The sequence below is a fragment of the Pseudonaja textilis genome, chromosome 18 (assembly GCF_049901715.1).
Source record: "Pseudonaja textilis isolate UNSWEBS1 chromosome 18, rPseTex1.2, whole genome shotgun sequence".
NCBI lineage: Eukaryota > Metazoa > Chordata > Lepidosauria > Squamata > Elapidae > Pseudonaja > Pseudonaja textilis.
This window is the reverse complement of record NC_142007.1, coordinates 1207891-1223005: the sequence shown is the minus strand read 5'-3', so window position 1 is coordinate 1223005 and position 15115 is coordinate 1207891. Positions and strand designations below refer to the sequence as shown.

Sequence of the window (15115 nt, the reverse complement as noted above, 5' to 3'; positions counted from 1 at the left end):
ATACAATTTAGAATAGAATATAGAATAGAATGCAGAATAGAATAGGAATAGAACAGAATAACAAAATATAGAATAGAAAATAGAATAACAAAATTTAGAATAAGAATAGAATATAGAATAGAATGCAGAATGGAATAATAAAATTTAGAACAGTAGAACAGAAAATAGGGAATAAAATGGAATATAAAATGCAGAATAGAATATAGAAAATAGAGAATAAAATAGAACAGAATAGCCCTTAGATTGATCTACCGCTTCACAGTATTTCACAGCTCTCTCTAAGCGTTTTGCAGAGTGAGACTATTGCCCCGTAATCATCTGGGTCCTCGTTTTACCGACCTCGGGAGGACGGAAGGCTGAGTCAACCTTCAGCTGGCTAGGATTGAATTGCTGGCTGTGGGCACAGTTAGCCTGCCATCCTGCGCCCTCTTAACCACTGCGCCACCATGACTCTTGTTCGTTTTCTCTTTACAGTTTCGATTTCTACTTCTGTTTACCTCCCTTGGGGACAACCTCAATCCGGGGTCAACATACAGGGCACGTGCAGCTACCACAAGGAGTACACCGTGTGTTCCTGTGGTTTGCAAAGCTGATCGTTATTTCTATGCTGGGTAGGAGAACACCTCCCCACAAATATCACCTGTGGGAATTGGCTGGCAGGGCATGTCGTAATCCTCACCAACGCTCAGGTACCTGTTGATTTCACATGGTGTGCTGATATTAGAGAATATTGCATTCTCTTATCCTATCAGCCCTCCGTACAAATTGAGGATTGCAGGATTATGGCCATGATTAAGCCTTCTGGCCCACACCGTATCATTAGTCCCAGGACAAAGAGTTACTTTTTCTAATCATGCTCCCAATATCTAAGGGGCTGGCCCCAAAGAAGAGGGAGTCAAGCTATTCTCCAAAGCCCCTGGAGGCAGAACGGGAAACTAAGTATGGAAACTAACCAAGGAGAGAAGCAACTTAGAAAGAAGGAGGAATTTCCTGACAGGGAGAACAATTAACCAGTGGAACAGCTGGCCACCAGAAGCTGTAGGTGCTTCCATCACTGGAGGCTGTTAAGAAGAGACTGGACAGGTGTTTGTCCGGAATTATACGGCATCTAGGGGGGTTGGACTAGAAGACCTCCAGGGTCCTTTCTAGCTCTATTCTGATTGAAACGCTCACGCGGGGGACCCTAGACCAAGGGCCTTCAAACGTGGCAAGTTTTAAGACTTGTGGACCACGTCTTAAACTTGCCAAGTTTTTTGTTCCAATCTGGATCCCATGCCTACTCCTTGAACTCGGGGCTCTTCCCATCTCTTTTGAGGTAGGCTGTTCTAGGACTCAGGGCCCCCCAAAATAGCCCCACACATGACCCACAATTCATGGACCATTGCAACGTCAGGAAATGAGGAAGGAGCCAAACATTGGGGATTAAATCCTTATAATAACCGCGTTAGACTTTTGGCGTCCAGGTGATGAAAGGAGGAGACGTTGGCTCACAGACAAAATCTGTCGGATCCGCGCACTAAGAAGGTCTTCCGTCTCTTCCCAGCTGTACTTCTTAATCGGAAATAATCTTATTATAGAAAGCCAAGGATCCATTCAATGGCACCTCCCATCCGACCTTCCCTGCTGCCTGGTCCCTCTTGTAGGGGGTCTCCCCAATGGGTGGGGAGGAGAAGGCCTCCATCCTCGCTGAGGGATGAGAGAATGGACAATGCTATCTTTGGTCATCCTCATTTAACAACCCCATAATTGTTGTAGGGTGAAACTGAATGGAGCTAGCAGGGTGTTTTAATGGCCAGATGCCCTTCTGGTTGCCAATGAGTTTTGATCAGCAGATATATTCTCAATGTGACCAGAGAGAGAGAAATATCCGCCTATCTAGGATCCAACTCACAGCCTCCTGACTGTGAGGCAACCATCACACCACTCCACAATGTGTGATGACCCAGGGCCTGGCACAAAGGCAGTACAGTCAGATAATCAATGAGTCCATTTATTATCTCCAACTTTGCCCCCAGTGTCCCCAATGGCTCCCAGGAACAGCCTTTGACTGCAGAAAATTACGTCCAAAACAGAGCAAACACAAACTGTAACTTAAAAGTCCAAACAAACAAAACTGAAGTAATTAGTTTGGCAGGACAGGAGCAAGAATTTCAGACTTGAAAGCACGGCAAAACTCACATGGTTGGGAAAACACCAGGAACACAGATAAGCAAAGACAACACAGGATAAAGTCACGTTTGCTCCCAGCTGACGCCGCTCTCAGCTTGCATCTCTCTTAAACTTTCATTCCCAGTTGTGGCTATTGAAGGGAATCAGGGCCCTCTCCACCCCCATAAGTCACGCAACCCACGTTGCTCCCTTCTCCATTCCTTCCTGCGTGCCCTAGGATGAAGAGGGGTGGGTGGGCCTGAGTGTTCCTCTGAATTCCCTCTCCCCTGCTCTGCCCAGCCGGACTTTGCCCTTCCCCAGTTTCCTCCACAGCCAACGGAGCCCCACTCCCGCTCCCTGTCAGCTGTTCAGCTTCCTTCTCGGATTCAGACTCCAACAGGGGCATGACAGTCCCCCCCCCCTTTTTTGTGGTACCCAGGGATGTTGTAAGTGGGAAGAACGGCCCCCTTTTTGTGACTTTGAACGGTCACTAAATGAGCCATTGTAAGCCGAGGATTCAGACTCCGACAGGGGCATGACACAGTGTTATCCTTTGTGCCCATTGGGTATTGTTGTTCCAATCTGGATCCCGCACACCTACCCATGAACTGGGGGCTCTTCACGTCCCCTTTGGGGTAGGCTGCCTCCCCGCCCCCAAAAGCATCTCTATATGTAACCCACAATCCATTGATTCCTTTCCAACCCTGGCACCATTGCCCCATGAGGAAACAAGAACGGAGCCAGCTGCTGCACAACGTTGGGGATTAAACCCTTATAATAACCGGGTTAGGACTTTGAGCTCTGGCTGGTGGAAGGAGAACCGAGAAGAGGTGGGGCTACGGAGAAATCCATGCACGGAGAGGCCTCCTCTTTCCGACTGGATTTCCTAACCAGAAACAATCCTGTTATGGAAGACAAGAATCGATCCAATGGAGATCGTCCTCACTGGCCGGTCCTTTGTGTAGGTGTGTCCAAGATGGGCGGGGAGGAAAAGGCTTACCTTCTCCTAATCAATACCAACCCATCTATTTTCCCATGGATCGGCCACTGGGCTCTTCGCAGTCGCTAAGGACAGGTTGGGAGAAGGAGGACCTTTCTGCCCCAGATAAGGCGCCATGAGGTCCTTCTGGAAGCGCCTGGCCGGCCTTCTGGTTGGAACTGCCATTTCCCCAGCCATCTGCCTGGCCTCGGTCATCATCCAGTATAACCAACTTGTGTTTCCTCCTGGGCTCGATCAAACTTTGAAGTTCCGCCTCTGTCAGACGTGGATCATGTCGGGCATCCTTTTAGTAAGTCTTTCTTTCGTTCCTTTTGTCGGGAACTCTGGGGGGCAGAGAAGAGTTGCAATGGATTTATTCTTTCCTTACACGGTTAGAATTGGCCTGGATTCATCCGCACTGCTGTCAAAGCCTTCCTTGGCTTCTTGAGCAAGAAAAGCAGTGAAACTGACTGGATCCCCTCCCTGTCCAGATCTGAAGGGGAGCTGGAGTTAAAGAGGGACTTCCCTTCGTTTTCTTTTCCTTCATCTCGCTGGGCCACGTTCCCCTTGGCACTTGGAATAGGTTCAGGGCAGAAGCCTGAGAAGGTGGCTTGGGTTACACCAGGTAGTAAAATCTGAAGAATTTCTTCATAAATACAAGAGGGGGGAAATGGAAGTCTTTTTTTAAAAACAAAACAAAACCCAACAACCTTAACTTGGGAGAATCTTGCCTCACTACGTCTAAGGAAAAGTTAAATTAAAACAAAATTTAAGTTGAGGTTGAAGTTAAATACCCCCACCTGAAGGTCTCAGGCTGGGTGACATTTCAATCAATCAGAATAGAGCTGGGAGGAACTTTGGAGATCTTCTAGTCCAACCCCAGTGCTCAAGCAGGGGACTCTATACAATTCCAGACAACTAAATGGCTGTTCAATCTCTTCTTAAAAACCCCCAGTGACGAAGCACCCACAATTTCTTGACAAATTAGTAAGGGGGCTGGGATGGGCCGCTTGCTTTCAGAAGTCGTGACGCACCTCCCCGGACTTAACTTCTCCTCTTGTTTGTCGTTTGGCCAACAGGGAGTTGTTTTAGAAGAGCTGGGCTTGTCGAACCTTCCTGAAATTATGCGGCTGTGCACGAATGGAATCCCCGCTTGGCGGGGAGATCCGTCCCTGGTCATTTGGAATGAGGAATTCGATGGGGTGCCAGTGAGGATCTACTCGCCCAAAACGGTCTCGACCGCAAAAAGAAAAGCTGTCCTGTATTTCCACGGCGGGAGTGGCATTATGGGAAGCTACGGTAAGAGACCTCTTCCAAGCCAACCTTCCATTGCTAAGCCAAGATGGTTGGGGAATCTCAGGGCGACGGGCTGAAAAGCATCCTATTTAATGGCAAATCATTACTGAACCGTTACTAAAACATGTGCAACACGTGGAATTCCACTTCATTCAAAGTCTCTCTCTCCCTATTTATTTCTCTCTCTCTCTCTCTCTCACACACACACACAAAACACACACCCCTCTTAATCAATCAGAATAGAGCTGCAAGGGACCTTGGAGGTCTTCTAGTCCAACCCCTGGTCAAGCAGGAAACCCTGTTCCATTTCAGACAGGTGGCTGTCCAAGCCCTTCTTAAGCACCTCCAGTGATGGAGCAGCCACAACTTCTGGTGACAAGCAGTTCCACGGGCTAATTGTCCTCATGTCAGGAAGTTACTCCTGAATTCCAGGTTGCTTCTCTCCTTGATGAGTTTTCATCCTTCGCTTCTTGTCCTGCCTTCTGGGGCTTTGGAGAATAAACTGAACCCCTTTTCTTTGGGGCAGCCCCTCAGATACTGGAAGGCTCCTATCATTTCTCCCCCAGTCCTTTGTTTCAGTAAACTAGACGTACCCAATCCCTGCAGACATTCTTCATATGTTTTAGCCTCCAGGCTTTTAATTGTCTTAGTTGCTTCCTTTTATTTTTATAAATCGATACTCGCGCTTCATGTTATTTGGATCCTATGGCTCTGTTTATACTACCAAGGATCGTATTAGCTTCTTGGGCTGCCGCCGCACACTTCTGACTCAGGTTTCATGGATCGTCCCCACTCACATTCCAAGATCCCACCCACTATTACTGGTTTTGAGCCTGGTTTTGACTTGTGTGTACTTATACCTTTGTTTTTTCTTGTGTCAAACCTTGCTTTTCTCCACGTTCAATGTCATGTTGTTGAATAAGGGCTCGTTGTTCCGAGTCCGTCAAGATCTTTTTCTATCCGGAGCTTGTCTTCTGGGGTGTTGGTTATTCCTGTCAGCTTAGCGTCATCTGCTGATTTGATGTGTTCTCCTAATCCTTCATCTAAGGCATTCATGAAGATATTGATCAGTACTCTACTTACGATGCTGCTATCAAGAGCGATTCTAGTCCAACTAGTTATGTGCAAGAGTCTGAACCAAGCGAAGGTAGCTATTTAGGTGCCTACGGATGCCGATTAACAAGGGATGATTAATTGATTTTGCAAAACCTGAGCATTTGACAAAGATCTCTATCTAGAGCCATTTGCAAGCCGATATCTGTGTTTATGCCAGCCGCAGCCAAAGCTTTAGTAATTCCCAATATTGCCACAGTGCTTTTCGACACGATCCTGTTATCGGAGAGGGATCTTCTGACATCCTGCCCTCTGAAAGATAATTCCAAAAGCAAACAGGACAACCTTTGGTAAGAGGCTTGGCCAATAGGAAAGTCCTCTCCAGTATGACAGCTTGTCTCTGACAAACCTTTCCTTCCCCCGACTATTGTCTGAAAAAAGGGAAAGGGTTTTCCAGGAATGAAACCTCATCCATTGTAACTCATCGATGCTCGTTTCAGATACCTTCGAAAGATTCCTGAGATACCTGGCCAAAGAGGGGAACGCAATGGTGGTCACAGTTGGGTAAGTGTCACCCCCTTGTCTCGTTAACCTGCAGCAGATTTAGGACAACTCGCCACAGCCAATTCCCTGCCGAGATAACTTGCTGCGAGCTGGGCCAAGAGTGACACTCGATATCAACGAAATGGTGAAGTAGAATTATTAAAGAAAGAAAGGCTACCAGAGGAGGGACAGAATGAAATGTGAATGGCAAGAAGTTAAAATATATTTTTTAAAAAAATATTTGAAATAATTCAATGGTTGAATTGTCCCGCAGAGAGTTGGCCGCAGCGAGTTTATCCTAAAATAATATTGGGTCTTAATATTTGTGTTTTTTTTGCCAAAAGATGTATTAGGACTTATTTTCTGGTTAGGTCTTATGGGGAAACGCAGTACTAAATGCGCCTACCTGGTTGGTGCTCTTAACTGGAGCTTATTTTGGGGTAGGGCTTATATTATGAGCATCATGAGAAATCATGCTAGGACTTATTTTCCAGTTAGGTCTTATTTTCAGGGAAATATGGTACTAAATGTGTCCGACTGGCTGACAAGCTTAACTGGGGCTTATTTTGGGCGGTAGGGCTTATATTACAAGCATCCTGAGAAATTATGCTTTGAGTCTTATTTGGGGGGAAATGGGGTATTTGTAACATTAATAGAAGTAAAGAGAAACTTCCTAACAGTGAGAACAATTAACCAGTGGAATAGTTTGCCTTCAGAAATTGTGGGTGCTCCATCACTGGAGATTTTCAATAAAAGACTAGACAGCCATTCGTCTGAAATGGTATAGGGTCTCCTTCTTGAGGGCTGGACTAGAGGACCTCCGAGGTCCCTTCAAGCTCTATTCTGATTGACTGATTGATTGAAATGGTAGGGTCTCCTGCTTGAAAAGGAGGTTGGAGTGGATGACTCCAAGTTCTCTTCCAACTCTACTCTCATTGATCGATTGTTAATTAAAAACAACCACCAGATTACAGAACAAGGGAAAGCCTGACGATGTACCCGATTGGATCAGGAATCCATAACCAGGTCATTTTGTCCTCCTTTCAGGTATGGACTTGCACCGGAGAGCCCTTATCCAAGCCAGCATGTTGAATGTCTCAAGGTGGCCACCTTCCTCATAAAACACGCAGACGATTACGGGGTGGATAGCTCCCGTATTATCCTTTCTGGGGACAGCTTCGGGGGTACTTTGGCCACACATGTTTGCCAGGTCCTGACGGACCGCAGTGACCTTCCCAAGATCCACGCCCAAGCCTTGATCTACCCCGCGCTTCAGGGTTTGGATTTATCCTTGCCATCCTATCAGCAGAACCGCAGAAGTCCCCTCTTGTGGCCTAAGCTGGTTGCCTTCTTAGGCTGCCGTTACTTGGACAAGCCAACGTCCTTGGCGGATGGGCTTCTGAAGGGCAGCCATGTTCCCGAGGCCACCCGTCAGAAATACCAGAAGTGGGTGAGCGCCGACCACATCCCAGAACGGTTCAAAGCCAGAGGCTACGTGGCGCCAGAGCCGTCCTCGTTCCAGTTTGACCCTCGGCTGCACGAAGAAATGAAAGTGGTGTTAACCGACAATTTTTCGCCCTTGCTTGCCGAGGACACGGTGATTGCCAAACTCCCTCAGACCTTCCTGTTGACCTGCGAGTTCGACGTCCTTCGCGACGATGGGTTGCTGTACCTGCGGCGGCTGATGGACAACCGTGTGCCGGTAACTTGGAGCCATGTAGAGAACGGCGTGCATGGGATCAGCGTGTGCTATGGCTACTGCTTCCTGTCCTTTTCTTCAGCAAACCGGATCGCGCACGAGCTTGCCAGTTTTGTCCGAAACTTGTGAGGCCGAAAACGAAAATGAGAGAGGGAACGTTGCCTTCTCGATCGTCTTCCGGGGAATCCGGTGGCCCGGACTCATGGTCCCCTTAGGATAAACCGCTTTATCCCGATTAATATTGGAAGAGTGCGATTGGGTCAGAACGACAGGTCTTGTCAGAACAGCGCTTGTTAAATTAGTTAATGTGATGTCAACTCATAAAATATTCCAATGCCTGTTTTAGTAGTTGCCATAAAATAAAATGAGAGGGAGGAAGGAAACCTGGAAGAGCAATGCAGCAGTTTGAAAGCGGAAGTACATTCCAACTCTTCTCTTTAAAAGATTGTAACTAAACTACCAGAGCTTTTGCCTGGGAATATATTTAATTGGAGAACATGATTGATGACACCAAGCCCGTGAAGGTGGTCAATTGGAGAATTTGATTTATGACACACCCAGGGGGGAAACGGGGTCATAGGGGACTGTGAAGGACGTAGGCCAGAGTTGGCTTCATACAAAGTAGTGCCAGTATGTCGCCTCTAATGAATCCTTCGAAGCTTTTTGAAGTTTGGCTCAAGGATCATGATTTAAGTAGAGCGGTTACTGGAATCCTGACACACAATTACTAATAGCTTGCTTTCAAAAGTTGTGGGCGCTCTGTCAGTGTAGCCTTTCAAAATAGACGGGACATTCCAGATGGGATTTGTCTGGAATGGTCTAGAGTCTCCTGCTCAAGAAGAGATTGGTCTAGAAGACAAGGTTCCTTCCAACTCTACTATTATTCTATTCTATTTTCTCTTCTCTTCTCTATTAATCTATTCTATTCTATTCTATTTCTTATTATTCTTATTCTATATTCTATTCCATTCCATTCCATTCTATTCTCTATTCTGTTCTGCTCTATTCTTTCTCGCTGCAAGACAACTCCATGTAATTATTTAAAATATTTTAAAAAAAATAGTTTAATTTTTATCATTCACATTTCATTCTGCCCCTCCTTTGGCAGCCTTCTTTTCGTGATTCTGTTCCACCATTTCTTCGATATTAGCCTAACTTTTTCCCCACAGCCAGTTGGCTGCGATGAGTTGTTCTAGACCCATAAGATTCAAGATTGTATTAACCGGCTTATATTTCATTCATTTCAGATGAATATACCTGGTTACAAAAACATTTATTGATTTCTCCCACGTACAAGTCTTACTCTGATGTCTTAAATCCACTTGACATGAATGGGAATTGTTCCTAATGTCACTTTCAAACTGGATGTTTTTAATTAAGTGAATGCCTTCCTCTGAATTTGTGGACAGAGCTCAGTTAGACCTGGAAAATATTATTCTTAGGCAAGTTAGAAACAAAGCATTTCGCTTTCCAGGATAACCATCCCACGGTAGTCAAAATATGTAATTGTTTTAACAAATCCGAAGCGAATTGGAAAAAAAAAGTAAGAAATTTCTTTTCTTTTGCCCTAAACAATTTGACGCAATGTTTGCTAATGGAGTAAGAAAGCCAGTGAATTTTCAGCACCTTCATTTCTTCAAAAGTTTTCAGACATATTGTAACAATTCAAGCTCTGTCCCAGTTTGGCAATTTAGCCTAAATGTACTTAATTTTGGTCTAATGTGGATCAGCAGTCTCGGTAAGCTTGCAATTAAAAATCCTCATCTTCTTTCATGTGCTGAATTTTCCATCTCTGGGGGGGTGGGGATGTAAATTCCCTTTGCATTTTAGAATAAATATCTCATTTCTCCTTACTGGGAAGCTCTGAATCCGGAATCATTTCAGCTGTAAAACAACCTTCAAAGAAGGAAAAAGAGGGAAACCATTAAATAACAACAGCATATTCAGATATATTATTTTAAACTTTATGGTGTAGACATGATTGTCCACATATCTTCTCAATCAATCCTCAATCGTGGAATTCCCAACGTATACAAAGGATAACGTAAGAGTAAAAATGGGGAATACAAAGAAACAGAAAAGTAATTTAAATTTTAAAAAATAGAATTATCACTCAGTTTGGGGTGAAATAAGCATTCAGGACCTCCTGCCAGATTGGGTGTTTCTCGCTGTCAATTTCCCACTGTCCTCAATGTACAACCACAACTGAGCCCAAAATGCACGTTGCTAAAGTGAAACATTTGTGAAGGGGGCGAAGCAAAAAGGACGCACCTTGTTCGCTGCTTCCAACGCATTTATCAGAGTCTGTAATTCTTCTTTGTTCATTTCCACAGAGGTGAATTTGAGGTCCCCATCCTTCGACAAATCCAGATCCAGGTTTAAAAGCGGCATCTGGAGCATGGACAATTTATCACTAGAAAGGGCGAGCTGCGTAGGGAAGCAAAGACAATGCAATTAAGACGGGTTTTTTTTTATCAGAAGCCATGAAAAAAATAAATTAGCAGTTGTTTTAAGGCCATAACATGAGAGCTGAAAGGAATTCCGAGTACGCATAAATGAGACATCTAGTTTGCATTCAGCATCTCTGTCTGTCTGTCTGTCTGTCTGTCTGTCTATTTATGTATCTATATCTATCATCTATATACCTCTCTATCTGTGTATCTCTATATCTATCTCCATCCATCCATCCCTCTCTCCATCCATCCAACCCTATTTCTCTCTATATATCTCTCCTCTCTGTCTCTCTCCATTCATCCCTATCTCTCTATATATATATCTGTCTCTCCTCTCTCTTTCTCTCTCCTCTCTCTATCCATCCATCCATCCCTGTGTTTGTGTGTGTGTCTCCTCTCTCTCTCTCCATCCATCCACCCCTATCTCTTTTTATGTCTCTGTCTGTCTCTGTCTTTCATTCCATCCCTATCTCTCTCTCTGTCTCTCTCTCTCCATCCATCCATATCTCTATCTCTCTATATCTATGTCTCTCTCTACATTTTTAACAGCTCCTTTTTTTTCTTTTGAGTTTAAGAATGGTAAACTCAGGAGCTTTTAACATGTCAGACAGTCCTCAATTGATCTCCTGCCAAATTTGGTATTCCTAGAAATATTATGCAGACAAGAATGAGAAGATTGATCTAACCTTGAGCTGCCAGTCAAAATTCAGGAGCTGGGAAGAACAAATGGCATTTGTGTTTCCAACCAGGGCTTGCCTGATATCAGGTTTTCTGGCTTTCAAGCAAGTCAGCGCTGTTCTTTGCGTGTCGGGATTTAACTCTGCCAACAGCCGAACAGCCTCCAAAAAAAAAGAGACAATTAGTGGTAAAAACATTTGCATGTTTATTCTTAAGCATCCGGCTGCCTAAATTGCATTAACAGAGGGATACAATCAAGATCAAGGGAGGTGCTACTACTACCAGTCCGTAAAGGCTTAGTAAGGCCACTCCTAGAGGATTGCATCCAGTTTTGGTCACCAGACTATAAAAAAAAGGTTGAGACTCTAGAAAGAGTGCAGAGAAGAGCAACCAGGATGATGAGGGGACTGGAGGCTAAAACCTATGATGAGCGGTTGCAGGAACTGGGCCTGGCTAGTCCAGTGAAGAGAAGGACCAGGGGAGGCAGGAGAGCAGCCTTCCAATATTTGAGGGGCTGCCCCAGAGAGGAGAAAGGGGGGGGTCAAGCTATTTTCCAAAGCACCTCAAAGACCAGAAAAGGAACAATGGATGGAAACTGATCAAAGAGGGAAATAAGGAGGAATTTTCTGACAGTGAGAACAATCAACCCATGGAACAGAAGTTGCCTTCAGAAGTTGTGGGAGCTTCATCACTTGAGACTTTCAAGAAGAGACTGGACTCCCATCTGTCAGGAATGGTGTAGGGTCTCCTGCTTGGGCGGGGGGTTGGACTAGAAGACCTCCAAGGTCCCTTCCAACTCTGTTGATGTAATCTAATCTAATCTGTAAACACATCTTGTGCGTAAATCTCCTCCATAAACCAAGCTTTGCTTATAATGTTCTTCATAATTTTCTTTTCTACACAATACATTTTGAGTTTGCCGGCAGAATCGAGTCTCTCTCTTTTTTTAAAAAAAAAAGCCCTGAGGGCGTTTCTACCTCCTCCTCAGAAAGATCTTTTCCAACAGTTTTCCTGAAGTACGACGCAGTTTCTTCTAGCACCTCCATCCATTCTGTTAAATTCCAAATCGCGTCGTAATCTCGATGCTGGGGAAAAGCCTGGCCACAGAGCCCATCGATGACTTTGTGGAAGAACTGCCAAAAAAAAGAAAAAAAAAGAAAGACATTGATTTCCTAAGGGCCATGACTCAGGTAGTCCTTGACTTACAATAGTTCATTTAGTGACCACTCAAAGTTTCAACGGCATTGGTAAAATATAAATAAAAGAGTGGCACTTTTGATACTTATGGCCGTTGGCAGCAACCCCATGGTCACCTGATCAAAATTCCAAGGCTACTGACTCGTATTTATGACAGGGGAGTCACACGATCCCCTTCTGCGACCGTCTGAGAAGCAGAGTCAATGGAGAAGCCAGATTCGCTTAACGACTGTGTTATTCACTGAACAACGGCAGGAATTTGCTTAATAAAATGGGCAAGAAAAGTGGGAAATTGGGGGGAGGGGATTCACTGAAATGTTTCACTTAGTGACAGAAATGTTGGGCTCCATTGCGGTCGTATGTCGAGGACTACCTGCAAGGCATGAATCAAGTTTTAATAACAAGAATACTAATTCCAGGACCGTCGTTCAGATTAAGGAACAAATAGCAACATTTATTTTAGCATTCAAACGTTGGGTGGCTTTTAAAATCAACGAGATAGCCACTCCTGAGCTAGTGCTTACTTATTAATTAATGCAATAAAATTAATTAATAATAAATAATCAGTTAAACATAAAAACAGGCTCCCCCAGAGATTTTTTGACAGCTTTCCATAACCAGAATGGGTTTATTTGGTGCACACAAGCCCCTTTTGCGGCAAAAAGAAAATTGCTGGGGGAAAAAGAGAACATTGGAGAGAGCTGGTTGCATCTATGCAAAAAAAGGGGGAAAAAGAGAGATGCAAATGTAAGAAATAGGAGGTTAGAGTAGATGACCTCCAACGTCCCTTCCAACTCGTTATTCAATACTGCAAGGATGAAATATAGAAAGTTAAAAAACCCTAGTACGCATGTGCAAAAAAACAACCACCACCCCGTCCAGGACGCGCGCATGCGCACACACGTTAGACGCGCGAGAACCGTTCTGCGCATGGGCAGTTAACGTCGCCCGTTCGAAGCCCGAACTGAGGGGGAAATTGAAGGGAAAGAAGACGCTCCGCTGATGCGGGAACCCAGATAGGCTATATCCGAATATAATAAAGCCCCTCTCCGTCGTCACCTTCGCCGTTTCGGCCGCGGGCAATTTCCCCAAGAGCTTCATCTTGTCCTACGCAGACGCAAACGTGCCGACGGGGTCCACCCAGCTCTCTCTCTTTTTTTATTTTTTATTTTTTGCAGTTGTACCCCGTCGCGCGCATGCGTGGTTTCCTGCGGCAGAAGCCCGCGTTTTCCAACGGAGTCGGCTAGCCGTGGCCGTTTCTGCGCAGGCGCAGCCTTTGGCTGGCGGGAGGAGGAGGAAGGGCCTCGTTGTCACATGACTAGCATTGCATCCCGGGAGTTGTAGTTTTGTGACACCAACTGCAGTACAATTGAGGGACAGATCAATCAATCAGAGTACAGCTGGAAGGGACCCTAGAGGTCTTCTAGTCCAGCCTCTGATTGCAGGCAGTCCTCGCCTTAAACAACACTTCCTTTAGTGGCCAAAGTTCAAAGTTATAACAGCATTTTAAAAAACAAAACACTCGGGGCGGTTTTTCACAGTTAACAACAGTTGCAGCATCCTTGTCATCAAAAATTCCCACGCTTAGCAAGTGACTCGTATTTATGACGGTCGCAGTGTCCCGGGAATCACGTAATGAGCAAAATCAACGGGTGTGTGTGTGTGCCAGTTTCAGTTAACAACCATGTTGCTAACACCTGCAGCGATTAACGACGGTGGCAATGCCAATGTTGGGCTCCCTGGTGGTCAGGGGTGGGCTACCTGTCTTTGCAGAGTGGGAGGGAGGACACAGGCCAACCTGCAGAACCCAGGAGAGCCATTGTCTCGACTCTTCTAGAATGTTCACACGGTGGGCTTCAGTTGCTGGTTCCGAACTTTCTCCGAGTTGGAGGCCCCTGGCTGGCGGTGCAAAGATTTTCAGCCCCCCTTGTGGCTTAAGGACATGAGTCAGATTTCTTCTGTGAAAACTCCCATTGGCAGCAGAGTCCAAACAAGTGAGTTCCTGTATTAGTATTATTATTATTGTTATTATTATTTTAAAAAAATGCCTGCTTTTTTGAGCTACCATTAGCTGTCTTTCCTCTGGGATCAGATGTGGGCGAAACCCTACCCTGTGCAAGGTAATAGAATAACAGAGTTGGATGGGACCTTGGAGGTCTTCTAGTCCAGCCCTCTGCTCAGACAGGAGACATCTCCTTATAGGATAAGAGAGAAGGGACCTTTTACTTTACTTTTACTTTACTTTTACTTTACTTTTACTTTACTTTTACTTTACTTTTACTTTACTTTTACTTTACTTTTACTTTACTTTTACTTTACTTTTACTTTACTTTTACTTTACTTTTACCATTATCTTTACCTTTACCTTTACCTTTGACTTGACTTTACCTTTATTTTTCACTTTCACTGTCACTTTCACTTTACTTTGACGTTGACTTTGGTTTATAGGTTGGTTTATAGCCGACCGTGCAATGAGCCATTGATCCTTTGTAACAATCATTTTAACTAAATTGACTCTTACAGATCTCCTCTCCCAGATCTGCTGACTGAGAAGATGGGAGACCAGGGGTGGGCACCCCGATATTGCCAGTGGCTGAGCAGCAAGCAGAACACAATCGGACCCACAGCTCCGAGTTGTGACACCCTGCTGGTCCCTGAAAAATCAAAGAAACACCGAGTTGTTATACCTTGGTCGACCCATTTTAAAGACGAGTATAAAAAAGTCAGCAACCTCTATGCGAACAACAAAATACGGACCAACAAATACCGGCTTTGGTCCTTTATACCTAGGAATCTCTTTGAGCAGTTCCACAGGTTATTCATTCGTTTCCTTATTTTATTTGAATTATAAGAAAACCCTTCATAATTCTGCTAGACACAAAGACAGTTTTATTCCTCTGCAAAACAGCCAATTCGCACAACGCTCTCTTATGTCCCAGGATGTCAAGGCATGTAGTAGGACTGTATTACTATTACCCTTTCCATCCTTCCTATTACCTATTCCTTTGGCATCTTCTGACTACCAGTTGGTTGGTTGTATCATTGGTTGTGATTTATGATGATTGTATA

The 15115-nt window shown here is 44.7% G+C and overlaps 3 protein-coding genes across 3 annotated transcripts in view; 2 read left to right on the top strand and 1 right to left on the bottom strand.

Annotated features, from left to right (window-relative positions):
• Window positions 1–3185: 3185 nt before the first annotated feature.
• Window positions 3186–11871, top strand: LOC113450797 (arylacetamide deacetylase-like 3). Its single transcript, XM_026722096.2, has 4 exons — window positions 3186–3437; window positions 4207–4426; window positions 5977–6040; window positions 7067–11871. Exons 1-4 carry the CDS (start codon window positions 3264–3266, stop codon window positions 7845–7847), a joined length of 1239 nt encoding a protein of 412 aa, XP_026577881.2. The 5' UTR covers window positions 3186–3263; the 3' UTR covers window positions 7848–11871.
• On the bottom strand, window positions 8973–13344 carry COMMD8 (COMM domain containing 8). The gene is made up of 5 exons (XM_026722081.2): window positions 13106–13344; window positions 11827–11982; window positions 10858–11010; window positions 9990–10145; window positions 8973–9614 (listed from the first exon to the last, which is right to left on the bottom strand). The coding sequence occupies exons 1-5, from the start codon at window positions 13145–13147 to the stop codon at window positions 9594–9596; spliced, it is 528 nt and encodes a 175-aa protein (XP_026577866.1). The 5' UTR covers window positions 13148–13344; the 3' UTR covers window positions 8973–9593.
• Window positions 13322–15115, top strand: part of ATP10D (ATPase phospholipid transporting 10D (putative)) — a 19592-nt gene continuing 17798 nt past the window's right edge. The window contains exons 1-2 of the mRNA XM_087914863.1: window positions 13322–14040; window positions 14570–14860. Of these exons, the coding sequence (XP_087770989.1) occupies window positions 14601–14860 (260 nt within the window). The 5' untranslated portion in view covers window positions 13322–14040; window positions 14570–14600. The remainder of the gene's footprint in view (window positions 14041–14569; window positions 14861–15115) is intronic.

What these genes read in the sequence shown, in the direction of transcription:
- LOC113450797 (XM_026722096.2), top strand. Translation starts at nt 3,264, where the DNA reads ATGAGGTCCTTCTGGAAGCGCCTGGCCGGCCTTCTGGTTGGAACTGCC. An exon ending in TCATGTCGGGCATCCTTTTA is followed by an intron (nt 3,438 to 4,206) that starts GTAAGTCTTTCT and finishes TTTGGCCAACAG; the next exon opens with GGAGTTGTTTTAGAAGAGCT. An exon ending in GCAATGGTGGTCACAGTTGG is followed by an intron (nt 6,041 to 7,066) that starts GTAAGTGTCACC and finishes TCCTCCTTTCAG; the next exon opens with GTATGGACTTGCACCGGAGA.
- COMMD8 (XM_026722081.2), bottom strand. Translation starts at nt 13,147, where the DNA reads ATGAAGCTCTTGGGGAAATTGCCCGCGGCCGAAACGGCGAAG. An exon ending in AAGATCTTTCTGAGGAGGAG is followed by an intron (nt 11,011 to 11,826) that starts GTAGAAACGCCC and finishes TTTTTTTTGGAG; the next exon opens with GCTGTTCGGCTGTTGGCAGA. An exon ending in ATTTTGACTGGCAGCTCAAG is followed by an intron (nt 10,146 to 10,857) that starts GTTAGATCAATC and finishes TTCCCTACGCAG; the next exon opens with CTCGCCCTTTCTAGTGATAA.